Raw genomic sequence first — 18,483 nt, 5'->3', positions numbered from 1 at the left:
CTATGTTGTTTCTATTGTTTGGCCTTCTGACATTGTAAATGTCATCTTGTTTGTGTGTAGCTCTCCCCGGTCCCCCAACCCCCAAAGTAACAGACTGGACCAAGTCAACAGTGGATCTGGAGTGGATCCCACCTTTAATTGATGGTGGATCTAAGGTCACTGGTTACTTTGTTGAATACATAGAAGAGGAAAAAGAACTAGAAATAGAAAAACAGAAGGCAGCGGAAGCAGACAAAGTAGTAGTAGTAAAACAGAAAAAAGTTAAGAAAATCATATTCGATGAAGACGGAAATGAAATATCAGAATCAGAAGAAGAAGAAGAGGTAGTAGGGATAAAAGATGGATGGGAAAAGGTAATTATCTAATACAATTATTTCTCGAACGTATTCTTTTACGAACTATTTTGATATTAAATGCAACAACCTGGTAAATTCAAGTCTAAATATATTCAAATAATATAACATTTAGTGTGTCAATGTTTGTAAAATCTTATTTAACATTTTTTTTCAGGCTAAAGACAAGGAGATTAGAGGCACTAAGTTTGTTGTGTCTGGACTGAAAGAGCTGGGAAGGTACAAGTTCAGAGTGAGGGCAGTGAATGCTGCTGGCGTCGGTGAGCCCGGTGAAGTGGCCGAAGTGATTGAATGCAAAGACAGAACAAGTAAGAGACAAGACAACTATGATATGATATCAACTATGATATCAACTATGATATGATATATTTGATTATCCATTTGTTAGGTCCATGACTATTCCCTGTATAGTGCACTACATAGGGAATAGGGTGGCAGTTGGGTTGTAGACAGAGTGTATGCCATCTTAAACCAACACGCACTTGTTATTTTAGTTGTCCCTGAAGTGGACTTGGATGCCTCAGTGAAGGAGAAGATTGTAGTCCATGCCGGTGGTACCATCCGCCTCCTGGCCCACGTGTCAGGCAAGCCTGCACCAGAGATCACATGGAGCAGAGATGACCAGCCTCTACCAGCAGAGGCTAAGGTTGAAACCACTTCAATCAGCTCTGCTCTGGTTATCAAAAACTGTAGACGCCATCACCAGGGTATATACACCCTGAGTGCAAAGAATGAAGGAGGAGAAAGGAAGAAGGCTGTCATTGTGGAGGTGTTGGGTAAGAAACAACTTTACTTCTTCTTCTCGTTGGTAAACTTCAGTATATCTCAGGAGATATCCGGGGCAGTATGTATCAAGTTTCTCGGCATTGGAGAGCTGATCCAGGATCAGCAGTCCTACTCTGGGACGCTTTGTGAATACAGGCCCAGGAGTTGAATGGTATTGAAAACTTGTTTCACGTGTGTTTCTCAGATGTTCCCGGCCCAGTTGGTCAGCCGTTCTCTGGTGTGAACCTCACCATTGACTCTTGCAAGTTGACCTGGTACTCCCCTGAAGACGACGGTGGCTCAGCCATCACCAACTACATAATTGAGAAGAGAGAGTCTGACCGCATGGGCTGGACAGCGGTCTCTTACACAGTCACCAGGCACAATGCTGTGGTCCAGGGTCTCATCGATGGAAAAGGATATTTCTTTAGAATCGCAGCTGAGAATATCATCGGAATGGGTCCATTTATTGAATCAGAACGACCAGTTCTCATCAAAGATCCTATTTGTGAGTTCCTGCCTAATACCCGAATGACAGCTTTCTAATTTGCTGTTACAAAAATGTAACGTAAGTGAATACAAATCCAGCAATTATTTATAATATTCCATTGGGCCTGATGGGATGTTTGTGTCCTTTTTCCATGCTAGCTGTTCCTGAGCGTCCTGAGGATCTAGAAGTCACAGCCATCACCAAAGACTCCATCAGTTTGGCCTGGAGACCACCTAAGTACGATGGTGGTTCTGAGGTTACACGTTATGTGCTTGAAGCTCGTCTGATTGGAAAGGATAACTTCACTAAGATTGATACTGATGACACGCTGATGGATAGGAAGTTCACAAAGGGAGGTCTCAAAGAGAATTCCACCTATGAATTCCGTGTCAGTGCTGTCAACGTGATTGGTCAGGGAAAGCACTCTTTCTGCACCAAGCCAATCCAGGTCAAGGAAGAACTTGGTAAGTGTTGAATAAGGGTTAGATAGTCATTCTAAATCTTTATAAATATATTGGTGAATGTTATTTTTTTTAAATAAAGTAAAAAAGAATGGAAAACATCACTTCTTTGTTCTTCCATCCTCAGAGCCCCCAACGATCGACTTGGACTTCCGTGACAGACTGGTTGTGCGTGTGGGAGACGTGTGCACCCTCCAAGGCCGCTTCACTGGAAAGCCAGCACCTACAATAACATGGACAAAGAACGAGGAAGAGCTGAAAGCAGATGAGGAGGTCACAATGACCAACACTAGTAAAACACTGTGCTTGGCTATGCCCAAGGCTAAACGAGAACACAGCGGCAGATACCAGGTGGTGGTGGAGAACATTGTTGGCTTACGTAAAGGAATTTGCAGTCTCAGTGTTGTTGGTAAGTTGGTGAGGGTGTTCTTTGTTGTTCTTAATTGACAGACCTAATGTCACTTTTAATGAACCCTTATAATCAAAATATGTTTGATTATTGACTATTGATTGATGCATATCTGATAGATTATTAATGATAAAATGCTAATATTTTCTCTCAGATCGCCCCCAGCCTCCAGAGGGCCCAGTGGTCTTCAATGAGGTCTACAGGAACTACATGGTGATTTCTTGGAACCCTCCTCTGGATGATGGTGGATGTGCCATCTCCAACTACACCATTGAGAAGAGAGACACAAACAGAGACCTCTGGATGCCGGTGACAACAGCTTGCACCAGGACAACATGCAAAGTACCTAAGCTGATTGAGGGCAGAGAGTACATCATCAGAATCTGTGCTGTGAACATCCACGGCATCAGCAACCCACTGCTGTCTGCCGAGACAAAGGCTAAGGATGTCTTCAGTAAGCTATTAGATAAATACTGAGAAGATATAAGTTACGTCCATAACGGCACCCTATTCCTTATATTGTGCACTACTTTTGACAAGTAAGGAATAGGGTGCCATATGGGATGCAACCATACTTTCTTTTGTCATGAATGCATTTTGCTACAACTGATCAATTCTCTGTCCCATTACAGAGGTGCCAGATGCACCCAAACAGCCCATTGTGAAGGAGATCTATAAGGATCGAGCCCTTCTGACTTGGGAACCACCTGCTGATGGTGGTAAGCCCATCACTGGCTATGTCATTGAGAGGAAGGAGACCATGACTAAGAGATGGACTCGCGCATCCGGAAAAGACCGCATCTTCCCCAAAGTGGAGTACTTTGTTCCAGACCTCCTCGAGGGCTGTGAATATGAGTTCCGTGTCATGGCTGAGAACGTTGTGGGTCTCGGTGACCCCAGCCCTCCATCAAAGCCCATCTTTGCCAAAGATCCAATTGGTAAGTGACTATGAAAAGTAAATTAATACTTTACAAAATTTCTATCAAATTTAATCAACTGTTTCTTCCCTCAGTGCTTCCAAGCCCCCCCGTGCTGCCAGAAGCTGTAGATTGGACAAAAGAGTCTGTCTCACTGTCTTGGCAGCAACCAAAGGACTGTGGCAGGGGCAAGATCTTTGGCTATCTCGTTGAGTTCACTAAAGCTGGAGAGGAGTGGCAGAAGGTTAATCAGACTCCTGATTCCTGCCAAGAAACCAAGTTCAAGGTCATTAACCTGGAAGAGGGAGAATATTACAGATTCAGAGTAACTGCTGTGAACTTCGCTGGTGAATCTGAACCTGCATACACCACAGATCCAGTCAAGGCAGAAGACCGACTTGGTAATTTTACATAAAAATATTTTTCGTAATTTGGGTAATTCATTATCATAGAAATAAAAAAATGAATTATAACATTGTTTTTCTACCCCCAAAAAGAACCTCCTGAATTGGATATTGAACTGGGTATGCCTCGTGAGTTGAAAGCCATGGCCGGAACCCATATCCATCTAATTGCTGGAATTAAGGGAATTCCATTCCCCAAAGTCACATGGAAGAAGAACGACGAAGACGTCCCCACAAGAGCTGACATTGAGATCAATCCGCTAGGATCCAAATTGGAGATGCGCTACTGTGCTCGTTCTGACTGTGGTGACTACACTCTGAACATTGAAAACTCATCTGGATCAAAGACTGCCACATGCACAGTCCTCGTCCTGGGTAAGGGACTTTTCTGTCAGAAATTCTGTCAGAAATAAATGAAGACAGATGTAAATCGTTTAGCATGCTGGGTTGCTATAATTATGTTATTCTTTACTCTTTACTCTATTAGACAAACCTGGTCCAATCCAGCACCTGAGGGTTTCAGAGGTGAGAAGCGATTCAGCCTATCTCTCCTGGAAAGACCCAGAGGACAATGGAGGAGCGCGTATTACCAACTTTGTTGTGGAGAAGAAAGATGTGGCAGCCGCACAGTGGGTGCCAGTGTGCTCTTCGTCTAAGAAACGAAGCATGATGGCCAAGCACTTGATGGAAGGAACATCGTATTTGTTCCGCGTTGCTGCTGAGAATCAGTTCGGCAGAAGTGAATACATTGAAACAACCAAAGCCGTCAAAGCCATGAATCCACTGTGTGAGTATCAATCAAACCAAATACATTAAGACCTACGGGTGTATTGTTATGTACGTGGTATCTTGATAACTAACTTGACATCTGTAATCTAATAGCATCTCATCTAATGTATGGTCTATTTTCAGTCCCACCTGGTCCACCAAAAGACTTGCACCATGTAGATGTCGACAAGACGGAGGTCTGGCTTGTGTGGAACTGGCCTGACCGCAACGGAGGTAGCAACATCATAGGTTTCCTGGTTGAGTACCAAGAGGAAGGAGAGAGAGAGTGGGATGAATGGAACACCGTCAGCATCCCTGAGAGCCACATTACTGGCCTCGAGGAAGGAAAGACTTACAGATTCCGTGTGAGAGCGGAGAACGCTATTGGACTGAGTAGACCAGACACCACTGTCCCCGTCCTCTGCCAGGAGAAGCTTGGTGAGATTTGCTATATATTTACTTAATGGTTTGGTTTCTCCAACAGAGATTAATCCTAGTTGTATACTAAAAAGCAAATTTAATAGAGATTCTCCATTGAAAGTGATTCTTATTACAGGACTAAACTTAATCTGTGTCCAGGAAACCGCCGCTATATGTATTGATTTGTAGACAACATAATTGCCATCATCAAACAAATTATAATAATTAACCTACATCTTCTTCTCCATCTTTTCACAGTGGCTCCAATCGTTGAAGTTGAGGCTAAGCTGATCGAAGGAATCATCGTGAAATGTGGAAGCACAATCAGACTCCCTGCTATCATGAGAGGCATCCCTGCGCCTACTGCCAAATGGTCCATTGACGGAGAAGAAATTGTACCCGAAGGCGCAGTTAAGATTGAGAGTGACAACTATTCAACAGTTCTCAGCATCAATGACTGTATGAGAACCAACAGTGGAATCTATATTCTCACAGTTTCCAACCCTGCAGGAACCAAGACTCTGGCTTTGAATGTGACCGTTCTTGATGTGCCCGCTGCTCCAATTGGACCAGTCAATATCCTTGAAGTTACTCCTGAGTACATGCTTATTGACTGGCGTTCTCCAAAGGATGATGGTGGAAGCCCTGTAACAGGTTACATTGTTGAGAAGAGAGAGGCTAAGAAGGAAACCTGGGGAGGTGTGAGCTCTGGTAGCACAGCTACGAAGCTTAAGATCTCTCGTTTGCAGAGCGGTGTTGAATATGTTGTGCGTATCCGTGGCGAGAACAAAATGGGTATCGGCGCTCCTCTTGAAAGTGCACCAACTGTCGCCCAACACACGTTTGAACCCCCTGCCCATCCAGGCAAACCAAACACATGGGACATTGCAGAAGATGCTCTCACTGTTGGGTGGACCATGCCATTGTTTGATGGAGGAAGTCAAATCACTGGATATATAGTTGAGCGTAGACACAAAGGCGGTAAATGGATCCGTGTCAACACGACACCCTGTAAGGATCTCAGAATCAGAGTACTTGGTCTCTTTGAGGGAAATGAATATGAGTTTAGAGTTTTCGCTGAAAACATTGCTGGTTTCAGTGGACCTTCCGACATATCAGACCCAGCAAAACCCTGTCGTCAAATTAAAGCTCCTGGACCTCCAGTTAACCCCAGAATCAAGGACTACAGTAAGGAAAATGCAGACCTAGTCTGGATTAAGCCCAATAAAGATGGAGGCAGTCCAATCATGGGCTACATTATTGAAATTCAGAAAGTTGGCGGAGAATGGGAGATCATCAACAAGGATGGTCACATTAAGCAGTGTGCTTACAGAGTTAAAGGCCTTGAAGAACACTCAGAGTACAGGTTCCGCATTAGTGCTGTAAATATGATTGGAGTTGGAGAGCCTAGAGAATGCCTTGGATCGGTGGTTGCCAAAGACATCATGATACCTCCAGAGATAGAGATGGATGCCACAAGCCGTGAGCGTTTGACTGTCCGAGTTGGACATAACATCAACATCATCGGTTACGTGAAAGCCAGACCCGATCCAGAGATTATCTGGAAAAAGGGTGAGGACGTATTGGAAACCGTCAAGCACACAACACTAACTCAGAACTTGCCTGTTGTTCAACTGAGAATAAAAGAGGCAACCAGAGCAGACCATGGAAAGTATGTTTTGAAGGCTAACAACTACAGTGGTGAAGCCGAAGCTACAATAACTGTGAATGTGTTGGATAGACCTGGACACTGTCAGAATCTGAAGGCCACCTATGTGACCAAAGACTCTTGTATGGTGTCCTGGGAGAACCCTGTAGATAACGGAGGCTCTGAGATTACAAACTACATTGTTGAGTGCCGTGAACCCAGTGTGAGGCTTTGGTCAATGATCTCATCTGACTGCACTAACCGCATGGTTAAAGCCAAACTCATGGAGGGCCACGAGTATCTCTTCCGCGTTTGTGCTGCGAACAAATGCGGCCCTGGGCCCACAGTTGAGACAAAACAACCAACCCTTGCCATCAATCCCATTAACACGCCTGGTGAGCCAGAGAACTTCCACGTAACCGATGTGGGTAAGAACTTTGTTTTCTTGAAATGGAGGAGGCCAGACTATGATGGTGGAAGCCCCAACATTGGTTACGCTTTGGAGAGCAAAGAAGCAGGAGCGGCAGAATGGGTGCCATTACACGAGGATCTGATTACAAGTACATTCTTCATGGCTGACAAGTGTGTGGAAAAACAAACCTATCAGTTCAGAGTGCAGACATGCAATGAAGGTGGAGAAAGTGACTGGGTGAAGACTGGTGATGTACTTGTTAAAGAGGAGATCCAGAAACCAGTGCTTGATATAAAGTTAGCTGGAGCCCTTGTGGTTAAAGCTGGAGAGTCTATCCGAATTGAGGCTGGACTCAGAGGAAAGCCTCAACCAGAGGTGAAGTGGGTGAAGGACAGGGCCACAGGAGATAACCCCAGAGTTAGTATTGAAACGGGCACAGATTACTCTAAATTCCTTTTGACCAAATCCAAACGTACAGACACTGGAAAATATGTTGTTACTGCCACAAACTCTGCTGGAACCTTCACTGGATACGCAGTTGTTAATGTCTTGGATGTCCCAGGGCCTGTGAGAGACGTGAAGGTGTCTGGAATCGGAGTAGACAAATGTAGAGTTGCATGGGATCTCCCAGAAGATGAAGGTGGATGTGAAGTTGATAGCTATATCATTGAGAAATGTGAGACAAGAAGAATGGTCTGGTCCACATACTCTGCTTCACTTGTCACCAACTATTGCAATGTTACCCGACTAGTAGAAGGAAATGAGTACATCTTCCGCATCAGAGCAGAAAACAAGATGGGGACAGGTCCTGCAGTGGAGAGCAAACCTGTCACAGCTAGGACTCAGTTCAACAGACCTGGACCACCAGAATCACCAGAGATCACCAAGATCGGCAAGGAGGAAATGACAGTCGTATGGGCCCCACCAGAGAATGATGGTGGAAAGTCTATCACTGGTTATATCCTGGAAAGGAAAGAAAAGCGTGCTGTCAAATGGGTGCCATGTACAAAGAGTACCATCTCTGAGAGACGCATGAAAGTCAGCAACTTAATTCCCAACCACGAATATCAGTTCCGTGTCAAGGCCGAAAATGAAGTTGGACTGGGAGAGCCAAGCAAACCATGCAGACCAGTAGCAGCCAAAGATCCAATTGGTACAGCATTTATGCATTTTTGAGACATTGTATTATTATTATTATTATTGGTTATGAATTTTCCCTATTGGCTGTACTAACATGCAGACATTTTGTTTTCCTTGATTCCAGAGACTCCTGGTCCTCCAGGCAGTTTCAAGGTGATTGACAGCACCAAGACGTCCATTACTCTTGGGTGGGCCAAGCCTATCTATGATGGAGGTGCTCCTATCATTGGATACATGGTTGAAATGAGAGACAAACCTGAACCTAAACCTGAAGTGGTTGAAGCTGAAGCTGTTCCTGAAGATAAACCTGCAGATGAAGCTAAGCCTGAAGGTGAAGCTAAGCCTGAAGCAACAGCAGGAGAAGGTTATGAAGAGGACGCTGAGGATGAAGCTGCTGCAGTTGCAGCTAAAGCTAAAGCTGAAGCTAAACGTAAGGAGAAAGAAGAGGGCTGGAAGAAGTGCAACACCGGTGCTGGTGTGCTGGTGCACACAGAATTAACCATTCCAAACTTGAATGAGAAGAAGATGTATGAATTCAGAGTCTCTGCACAGAACCAGGTCGGCTGGGGTCGTCCTGCTACACTCAAAGAGGCTGTCAACCCCAAGGAGGTCCTCGGTAAATAAATACTTCTTGATATTGGCCTAGACGAAAACACATCCAGTTGTTATAGAACTGTAGCTTATAGCTAATATTTTATAATGATTTCTTTATGTCTGATGTATGTTCCCCTTCTCTCACCCACTAACAGAGGCACCAGAGATTGACTTGGATGCCAGTCTAAGGAAGGGCTTCACTGTTAGAGCAGGCTGCCCCATCAGGCTCTTCGCTACTATCAGAGGAAGACCATCCCCCAAAGTCACCTGGAAGAAGCTCGGTGTTGATAATGTGGCCAGGAGAGGACATGTAGATCAGATTGATACTATGTCCTTCCTTGTGATCCCTGAGAGCACTCGAGACGACTCCGGCAAATACTCTCTCACACTCTCCAACTCCGCTGGGGAGAAAGCTATATTTGTCCGTGTTAAAGTATTGGGTAAGTCACTGAGGTCTATCCTTTCACTTTTTATGTCAGTCTGTGGAATGACAGATTACTATTCACTGTGAAAGACTTTAAACAAGCAAAATGTATGTACATTTAATTCTTTACATTGTCAAATTAATGTTATTAGTTTGATTACAGTATAATTGTTTGTACTGTTTGATTACAGTATAATTGTTTGTACTCTTATATGGACTGTATCCAATATTGATGTTCCATTTGTTGAACAGATACTCCTGGACCTGTCGGAGGATTTGAGGTCTGTGATGTGACAAGCACCGGCTGTCAGCTGTCTTGGCTCCCTCCAGATAATGATGGTGGCTGTCAAATCCAGAACTACATTGTTGAGAAACGTGAACTCGACAAGAAGACTTGGTCAAATTGTATCAACGACTTGAAGAAAACAAGCTTCAAAGTCACCGGCCTCACACCTGGCTGTGACTACTACTTTAGAGTTATGGCAGTCAATAAATATGGCATTGGTGTTCCTAAAGACTCTCCAAAAGCTTATCTGACATCTGATCCTATAAGTAAGTGCACTGTTACAGAATGTCTAATATTATAATTAAATAGTGGATAGTGTAAGTGGAGTTTGTTGTTTTGTGTTTTGATTCACATAAATCTCACATTTCTTTAAACAGGTGAACCTGATCCACCCAAGAAGATGGATGTCTTGGAAGTGACAAAGAATAGTGCCACTCTGGGATGGCTGAAACCTTTGAGGGATGGTGGAGCTAAGATCAATGGCTACATGGTTGATTACAAAGACCATGGTGAACCTGAAGACAAATGGACACCATATTCCGTTGTTAAAGACTTAACTATTGTAGTCGTTGGACTTAAAGAGGGCACAAAGTACAAGTTCAGGGTTGCAGCAAGAAACGTGGCTGGAACCAGTTTGGCAAGAGAAGCTGAGGGAGTATTTGAGGTCAAGGAGCAGCTGAGTAAGTAGCAAATATTTTTTTGTTAAATCCCAGAATTACCTTGTCTGGATTTAGTGTGGTTTTCAAAAAAGTGTTCCTGTTGCACACATCTTTTTAAGTCCTCATTTTAAGAACATGTTTTGCTCTCTTTTTTAGTGGCACCAAAGATTATCATGCCTGATATTGTCACAGTAAAGGCAGGAGAGAAAATGAGAGTTGATGCTATTGTGGCTGGAAAACCTACACCATTCTGCAAATGGAAGCAAGGAGCCGAGGATCTGTTGACATCTGATCGTCTCATGGTGCAAAAGTCTCCAAACTGCATTTCACTCATCATGAAAGACGTCTCGAGAAAGGACAGTGGTTACTACAGTCTTTCTGCTAAGAACAGCGCCGCCAATATAAGCCAGATCCTTAGAGTCGTAGTACAGGGTAAGTTTTATTGAGGAAATTCGAAATAGTTGACTAATACACTGCCAGAATGCATAGCCTAAATGGATGCTGTTGGTACATGTCTTCATCGCACAGATAAGCCTGGACCTCCTGACGCTCCCCTGGAGATCATTGAGCTTGATATTGATGCCTGCACACTCCAGTGGAACCAACCCAGTGAGGATGGTGGAAGCAACATCACTAACTACGTCATTGAGAAGTGTGATGTGAGCAGAGGAGACTGGGTCATAGCTTCTGCGTCATGCACCACAACCAGCTACAGAGTTGGCAAGCTTACCCCTGGAATGGAGTATGGCTTCCGTGTCCGAGCTGAGAACAGATTTGGCATCTCGGAGCCAATCTATTCAGTGAAAATTATCGCTAGATATCCCTTCGGTGAGTTAAACAAGACAAGGTATAAGCATGGTCCCCCTACCACCCCAAAAAAAGCCTATTGTACAATGAATTGTGATTTTCTAAGTAATCTAGGCCTCGATTCAATCAGATCCGCTTTAGCCAACATCCACATAGTGGTTGTTTTGATGTTGTCGAAAGTGGAACTGTGTTATAGCTGTCAATTTCACAAGTGGCTCCTGGCATTATACCCAAGTGGACATCGCCATTGGCTGCATGGAGTCAAACCCATGCAGCCTTGTTTACAAGTTCGAACACTGGAATGTGAGATGTAATCTACACCTTGTTGATAGAAAACCTCATTACTTTGTAATTATTTCTATACAGCCTACACTTTCCTGTTCTGAACATCTAACGTGAGTAGGGCAGGTGTGGCTTTGTGACAATGATCGCAAGAGCAGCTTCTCATCGATTTGACGGCTCCTATGCAGTTCCACCTCCGCCATCGCAATAACTTTCGTTATGCGGGTGTCTACTGTCGCCGGTTAACGTTGATCTGATTGAATCTAGGCCATATTCATATGTACATTATGTACCATAAATGTGTTTTACAAAATGTTTGTTAATCTTCCAAACTAACTCCATATTCTAATTCCAGATGTCCCAGGCGAGCCCAGAAATCTGTGTATAACGAAAGTGAAGAGTGAAGCAGTGTCTCTGTCCTACGAGACCCCATCAACTGATGGTGGCAGTCCTCTTACTGGATACTGCATTGAGCGTAAAGAGAGGAACAGCCTTCTCTGGGTAAGAGCAAATGAGTCCGTTGTCCGCGGACTTGAATACAACTGCACAGGCTTAATGGAAGGTCTGGAATATGCATTCAGGGTGTCTGCCCTCAACAAGGCCGGCCAGGGTAAACCAAGCAAACAGACTGACTGGGTCACAGCAAGAACACCCATCGGTAAGTTATGAGCATGTGATGTGCAGCTTACCGTGTCCCTCACTGGCTTTGAAATCTGCAATCTGTCAATTAAAACTGTTGTCATTTTCTTATTCTAGATCCACCTGGTAAACCTGAGGTAATGGATGTGACAAAGAGCACTGTTTCACTTGTTTGGACTCGCCCCCAAAATGATGGAGGTAGCAAGCTCATTGGATACTATGTGGAGTACATGAAAATTGGTCAAGAAGTAGAGAAATGGGTTCGCTGCAATGCCAACTGCCAGAACGTCAAAACAGAAGACTATGTTGTAACTGGCCTGGAGGAGGGAGCCCAGTATCACTTCAGAGTTTTCGCCAAGTCAGCAATCAACATCAGCTTGCCTTCTCAGATCTCAGATGCCATTCCAGTGTTTGCAGAGAATGGTAAGGCACTGCTCCTTCAGAACATTGACAAAACAAGGTGTTTTTGTTATCCATCTAATGACTAAATGCAATTTTTTAAATCCCAAAATTATTCCAAATAAATGTGGATGCATGGTCAACACAGACCTTTTACTTGATGTGATGTTCTCTTGTTTCTCCAGTTCCCCCCAGGGTCGAGCTGGGAGTGGACATGAAGAACATGATCATAGTGAAGGCTGAAGAAAATGTCTCCTTTGATGCAGTAGTGTTTGGAAAACCACTGCCCAAGGTGACATGGAAGAGAAATGGTGTTCCATTGAAACTGGTTGATGGGATGAAGATGACACAGAAGAGACACACACACATTCTGGAATTGTTCTCTGTTGCAAGGAAGGAGTCTGGAGAGTACACTATTCTAGCTGAAAATCCCAATGGCACTAAATATGCCAATATTAAGCTCAAGGTTCTAGGTATGCAAAATTATAATAACAGTTACACTAAATGTGTATTTTTATCATTGTGCACAAATTCCAAACTGATGTTGTAGCTTCATGCTAATACATTTTATTTTTGTATTTGTATATACTCAAACTCTTTATAACGGCTTGAGATATGTTAGTGTAATGTATATGAATGTGTTTGTGATGGTTTGCAAGAGAATAGAGAATACAATATTCAAATATTCAGAATCAACTGTTGATGTGTAATATAATCTGTGTGTTCTCCTTAGATAAACCTGGCCCACCAGCCGGAGTGAAAGTCACCAAGGTATTTGCGGACCGTATTAAAATGAGGTGGGAGCCACCTGTTGCAGATGGAGGCTCTGAAATCACCAACTACATCATTGACAAACGTGAAACCAGTAGAGCGAACTGGGCTCTGGTCACCTCCAATATCAATGGTCAACTGACCGATTGCACAGTAGATAAACTCATGCAGGACCACGAATACCAGTTCAGGGTCAGTGCTGAGAACCAGTATGGCATTGGGGACCCCATCCTCACCGACCCTGTCATGGTCAAGAATCCATATGGTAATATTTCAAACATGTTTGAATATACATTTGTGTGTGTGTGTGTGTATATATATATATATTTATTTTTTTGTTGATTGAGTTGGAAACAGTGGAACTTCTTCTGCTTGTGCAATGTTTAAGTGTTTTCTCATTCTTCTCCTTCTCTCTCTTTCTCTTTCTCTCTCTCATTTGCAGATGTTCCTGGTCCTAGTGAGCCACCAATTATTACCAACATTACAGCCAATTCTATGACTGTCAGCTGGAAAGCGCCTGCTGATGATGGTAAAGCTACCATTCTGGGTTACATGGTTGAGAAACGTGAAGCGTCAGAGCTGAACTGGGCTAAAGTCAACCGTAAACCAGTGATTGACAGGAGCATAAAAGCTGCCCAGCTCTCAGAAGGATCTGAGTATGAGTTCAGAGTGATTGCCATGAACAAAGCTGGATTTGGCAAACCAAGTGATGCATCCAATGCTGCCCTTGCCGTGGATCCTGTGTGTAAGTATTACAACAACATTTGCTCACTTAAATCATTAAGGATTACATGTCCCAACACTTCTCGCTGACATTCTCTTATGTTCTTCCTTCTTCAGATCCACCTGCACCACCTGCTTTCCCTAAAGTCATCGACTCAACACACAGCACCATTAGCTTGTCTTGGACCAAGCCTGCTTACGATGGTGGTTGTGAAATCTTTGGCTACCTTGTCGAGTGCAAGAGAGCTGATGCAGCAGACTGGACGAAGTGCAATGTGCCCAAAAATCTGCAAGAAACCAAGTTCCTGGTTACTGGTCTCATTGATAAAACAGAATATGTGTTCCGTGTCTTTGCTGTGAACAAGATCGGATACAGCGAGCCAAGTGAAGTTCCTGGGAAACACGAGGCCAAAGATATCCTGAGTACGTCAACATTATCATAAAACTCTCAAATCTGTACAGAATAATTACTAATCTAAGTAACCCATACAATTGGAAATAAGCATGTAATGCACTACTGTCTATTCAACTAAAATACATCCATGTCTTGTCTAACTCTCTACTACTTTCTATTTTAACTTGTAGTTGCCGCTGATGCTGAGCTGGATGCTGACCTTCGCAAGGTACTTGTCCTGAGAGCCGGAGTCACAATGAGACTCTATGTGCCACTGATAGGACGTCCCCCACCCAAGGTGGTGTGGACCAAGGTCAATGCCAACCTCAAAGAACGAGCAGGAATCATGATCAAAACGACCGAATGGGATACCCTTATGTACATTGAGGATATCAACAGATATGATGCTGGCAAATACGTTTTGTCTCTTGAAAACGAGAGCGGAAAGAAGTCTTACACTATCGTCGTAAAGGTCCTAGGTAGGCTATGATTCTAGTCTTAAGATAATATTATTTTGAGAAACAAAATTTGGTTTTACCTACTACATAATGCCATAAAATAATATAATGTATTATTTTTTCTATAGATACTCCTGGTCCACCACTGAATCTAATTGTGAAGGAAACATCTCTGAACCATGCATCCATCGGCTGGGATCCTCCTCTGATTGATGGAGGAAGCCCAGTGAAGAGTTACATTGTTGAGAAACGTCTTGCAGAGAGAAAGGCATGGTCCTGTGTCATAGCCGAATGCCCCAAATCTACTTTCAGGATTCCCAACTTGGAAGCTGGACAGGCCTACTGTTTCAGAGTCTTGGCTGAAAATAACTATGGTATAGGAGAAGGTTGTGAGACTGCCGGAGTTGTAAGAGCTTCAGGTATGGTTTATTGGATGTGATCATGTGTTTTTTTTAACTATTAGATGTTAAATGTCATTTGTTAGTTAGATTTTGAATAATCAAATTACCTTGTTATCTGATTTCAGAACTACCTGGAGCAGTTATAGATTTTAAGGCACTGTCGATCACTAAAGATTCCATTCATATTGGCTGGAAAAAGCCAATCAGTGATGGTGGAAGTCACATCAGTGCTTATCTTCTGGAGCTTCAGGAAGGTGAAGAGAAGTATATGGAGCTAGTGAAAGGAAAGGTCATGTCACATATGATGGTTGAACTTAAAGAAGGAAAGGAGTACTCTTACAGGGTGAAAGCAATAAATGAGTCTGGAGAGGGACCACCTTCGGAGCTCACTGTGATCGCTAAAGATCAAATCGGTAAGTCCAGTAGTCCAGTGTTAATTAGCTAGGCTATTAAACCACTCATAAAATACACTGGAGACAATATACTTGGCCATTTTAGATACTTTTTAGATCTATTGGTAATCTCCAAGTTTTTTTTCAACTGTTCCTAATATTTCTAGCATAAATGTGTTCTATTTTAGCATTACATTACTGCACTTATTATAATTTTATCTGGTTCATAGATTAATAAGCATTGTGTTCCTAACTTGCAGTTGCACCTGATTGTGACTTGAGTGGCATCCCAGATCTGTGTTATGTTGCCAAGGAGGGAAGCACAGTCCGTATCAATGTACCTATTGTTGGCAAACCAGCTCCTTCAGCCATCTGGAAGAAGGGACATGTTTCTCTGGGAGACAGTGGAAGAATGTCAGTTGAATCTACACCTACTTTGACAACTTTGCTCATCCGTGATTGCCAGAGAGGTGATGCGGAAAATTACACAATTCTGCTAAGAAACACTGCAGGAGTCAAAGAAGCAAAGATGCAGATAAAGGTGGTTGGAAAACCAGGAATTCCGACAGGACCATTCAAGTTTGATGAAATCACTGCCGATGGAATCACTCTGGATTGGGGTCCACCAAAGGATGATGGTGGCACTGAAATATCCAACTACATTGTGGAGAAGCGGCAATCAACGGCCAACAAGTGGGCAACTGTGGCATCTGCGATCCAGAAGAATACTATGAGAGTTACCAGGCTCCATGATGGTACTGAATACATCTTCAGAGTGTTCGCAGAAAACAAATATGGAGTTGGAGAATGCCTCAAATCTGACCCAGTGGTGGCTCAGCATCCATTCAGTGAGTTCTTGTCATACATTGAAAATATCAAATAAATTTTTTTAAAGAAAGAGTTATTAGGACTTCAGAAATCTGTATTCATCAATAGTTTGATGATTGATTGATATATGTACTATATGGCAATCATTTCACTAAACTGAAAACATTCTTGTTTCACCAGATGTGCCTGATGCACCTGCACCACCAGAGATTGTGAGCATTCGCCATGAATCGGCCATTTTAAATTGGACTGAACCTAAAGAAAATGGAGGCTCACCAATCACTGGTAATTATGCAAACAGTATTTTTAGTAATCCATAGAATTTCCATGGACTGTAAGGAAAATGGACATGGAAAATGAACTATTCCTGATATTACTGTTGAAAGCATTTGCTGAATGGTAAATAATAAAGTATTGTTGTTATTATTATTATCTTTGCAGGCTATCATGTCGAGTACAAAGAAAGGAACAGCTTGATGTGGAAGAGAGCCACTAAGACCCCTATTAGAGTAAAGGACTGCAGAGTGACTGGACTGATTGAAGGCCTGGAGTATGAATTCAGAGTCATGGCAATGAATGCGGCCGGTTTAGGAAGGCCAAGCAGGGCAACAGAACCAGTCATCGCCCTTGATCCAATTGGTAAGTTTAGTTTCATTGTCTTTCTCTTTCTGTCCTATTGATATCATATGAAATCTTTCAACATGTTCACTAATCTTGCTAATCTTGATAATTTACTGGATTTTTTGTTCCTCCACAGATCCTCCTGGTAAGCCTGATGTCATCAATGTAACCAGAAGCACTGTAACACTTATGTGGACTGCACCCAAGTACGATGGTGGACACAAACTGACTGGCTACCTGGTTGAGAAACTGGAATTGCCAGGAAAGACGTGGATGAAAGCAAATCATATCAATGTCCAAGGCCTTGCGTTTACTGTGCAAGACCTGACAGAAGGCAGCAGCATGGAATACAGAATCAGAGCAAAGAATGCAGCTGGCGCAATCAGTGTTCCTTCAGAGCAAACTGATACCCTTATCTGCAAAGATGAGTATGGTATGTTTTTAGGTTTTTCTACTTCAAGACAAAGCCAATAGAATACATACTAAACTAGGACATGGAAAGTAGCCTAATTTCTCTTGCTCATTTGTTCACAGAACCACCAAGCATCACTATCGATCCAGACATGAAGGAAGGTGTCTCTGTCAGAGCTGGGGACACCATTGTGGTATCTGCTTCCAAGATCCTTGGCAAACCTCCACCTACAGCTGTGTGGTCCAAGGCAGGAAGAGAATTCAAGACCTCAGATATTGTCCAAATCACAAGCACTCCAACTACTTCAACGTTGTCTATTAAATATGCCAGCAGGAAGAACACTGGAGAGTATATAATTACAGCCAGCAATCCTTTCGGTATCAGAGAAGAACATGTTAAGGTCAAGGTTCTTGATGTCCCTGGACCTCCAGGCCCCATTGAAGCTAGCAGTGTGTCAGCTGAGAAGTGCACATTGACATGGTTGCCACCAGAAGAGGATGGTGGCTGCGCAATCAAATCCTACACACTGGAGAAGAGGGAAACAAGCCGTCTTCTCTGGACCAAACTTGCTGAAAATATCTTTGATTGCAGATTTGTTGCAAACAAGCTGATCAAGGGCAATGAGTACATCTTCCGTGTGTCTGCAGTGAACCAGTATGGCACTGGTGATGGGACACAATCCGGCCCAGTCAAAATGGTTGACAGCTTTGGTAAGTTGCATGAATATTCAGAATATTCTATTGACGGTACTGTTATTATTTCCACATCATTGTTAATATATTTTGCTCCTCTTTTTCTACAGGCCCACCAGGCCCACCCGGAGTCCCAGAGATTGACAATGTCAGCAGGAACGCTGTCACCATTTTCTGGAAGAGGCCAATTAAAGATGGCGGGAGTGATATTAGAGGTTATCAGGTTGAGAGGAAAGAGAGAAGAGGAATGAGATGGGTGAGAGCATCGAAGAAAACGGTCTCTGACCTACGTTACAAAGTACAAGGACTGACGGAAGGTGTTCAATATGAATTCAGAGTAACTGCAGAGAACAAAGCTGGCTTTGGGCAACCAAGTGAGCCATCTGCCCATGTAATGACAAAGGATATTGTATGTAAGTAAACACAAAGGGTAATTTTCAAAACAAATTATTTATTCCATGCCGTCATTGTAAATAAGAATGTGTTCTTAATTGACCTACCTGGTAAATAATGA

The 18,483-nt window shown here is 43.1% G+C and overlaps 1 protein-coding gene across 1 annotated transcript in view; it reads left to right on the top strand.

The window, feature by feature from the left end:
* Positions 1-18,483, top strand: part of ttn.2 (titin, tandem duplicate 2) — a 189,878-nt gene that overhangs the window by 127,070 nt on the left and 44,325 nt on the right. The window contains exons 126-159 of the mRNA XM_029702494.1: positions 61-353; positions 511-661; positions 848-1,129; positions 1,324-1,626; positions 1,767-2,072; positions 2,197-2,478; positions 2,633-2,932; positions 3,111-3,416; positions 3,491-3,796; positions 3,893-4,174; positions 4,287-4,586; positions 4,712-5,005; positions 5,246-8,200; positions 8,312-8,803; positions 8,937-9,221; positions 9,458-9,757; positions 9,869-10,171; positions 10,307-10,582; positions 10,679-10,978; positions 11,595-11,897; positions 11,996-12,301; positions 12,463-12,750; positions 13,011-13,313; positions 13,491-13,793; positions 13,889-14,194; positions 14,357-14,644; positions 14,752-15,042; positions 15,150-15,437; positions 15,677-16,264; positions 16,425-16,529; positions 16,686-16,883; positions 17,002-17,298; positions 17,400-17,987; positions 18,080-18,382. Of these exons, the coding sequence (XP_029558354.1) occupies positions 61-353; positions 511-661; positions 848-1,129; positions 1,324-1,626; positions 1,767-2,072; positions 2,197-2,478; positions 2,633-2,932; positions 3,111-3,416; positions 3,491-3,796; positions 3,893-4,174; positions 4,287-4,586; positions 4,712-5,005; positions 5,246-8,200; positions 8,312-8,803; positions 8,937-9,221; positions 9,458-9,757; positions 9,869-10,171; positions 10,307-10,582; positions 10,679-10,978; positions 11,595-11,897; positions 11,996-12,301; positions 12,463-12,750; positions 13,011-13,313; positions 13,491-13,793; positions 13,889-14,194; positions 14,357-14,644; positions 14,752-15,042; positions 15,150-15,437; positions 15,677-16,264; positions 16,425-16,529; positions 16,686-16,883; positions 17,002-17,298; positions 17,400-17,987; positions 18,080-18,382 (13,071 nt within the window). The remainder of the gene's footprint in view (positions 1-60; positions 354-510; positions 662-847; positions 1,130-1,323; positions 1,627-1,766; positions 2,073-2,196; positions 2,479-2,632; positions 2,933-3,110; positions 3,417-3,490; positions 3,797-3,892; positions 4,175-4,286; positions 4,587-4,711; positions 5,006-5,245; positions 8,201-8,311; positions 8,804-8,936; positions 9,222-9,457; positions 9,758-9,868; positions 10,172-10,306; positions 10,583-10,678; positions 10,979-11,594; positions 11,898-11,995; positions 12,302-12,462; positions 12,751-13,010; positions 13,314-13,490; positions 13,794-13,888; positions 14,195-14,356; positions 14,645-14,751; positions 15,043-15,149; positions 15,438-15,676; positions 16,265-16,424; positions 16,530-16,685; positions 16,884-17,001; positions 17,299-17,399; positions 17,988-18,079; positions 18,383-18,483) is intronic.

This window comes from Salmo trutta, chromosome 20 (assembly GCF_901001165.1).
Source record: "Salmo trutta chromosome 20, fSalTru1.1, whole genome shotgun sequence".
Classification (NCBI taxonomy): Eukaryota; Metazoa; Chordata; class Actinopteri; order Salmoniformes; family Salmonidae; genus Salmo; species Salmo trutta.
This window is presented reverse-complemented; position numbering and strand designations above follow the sequence as displayed.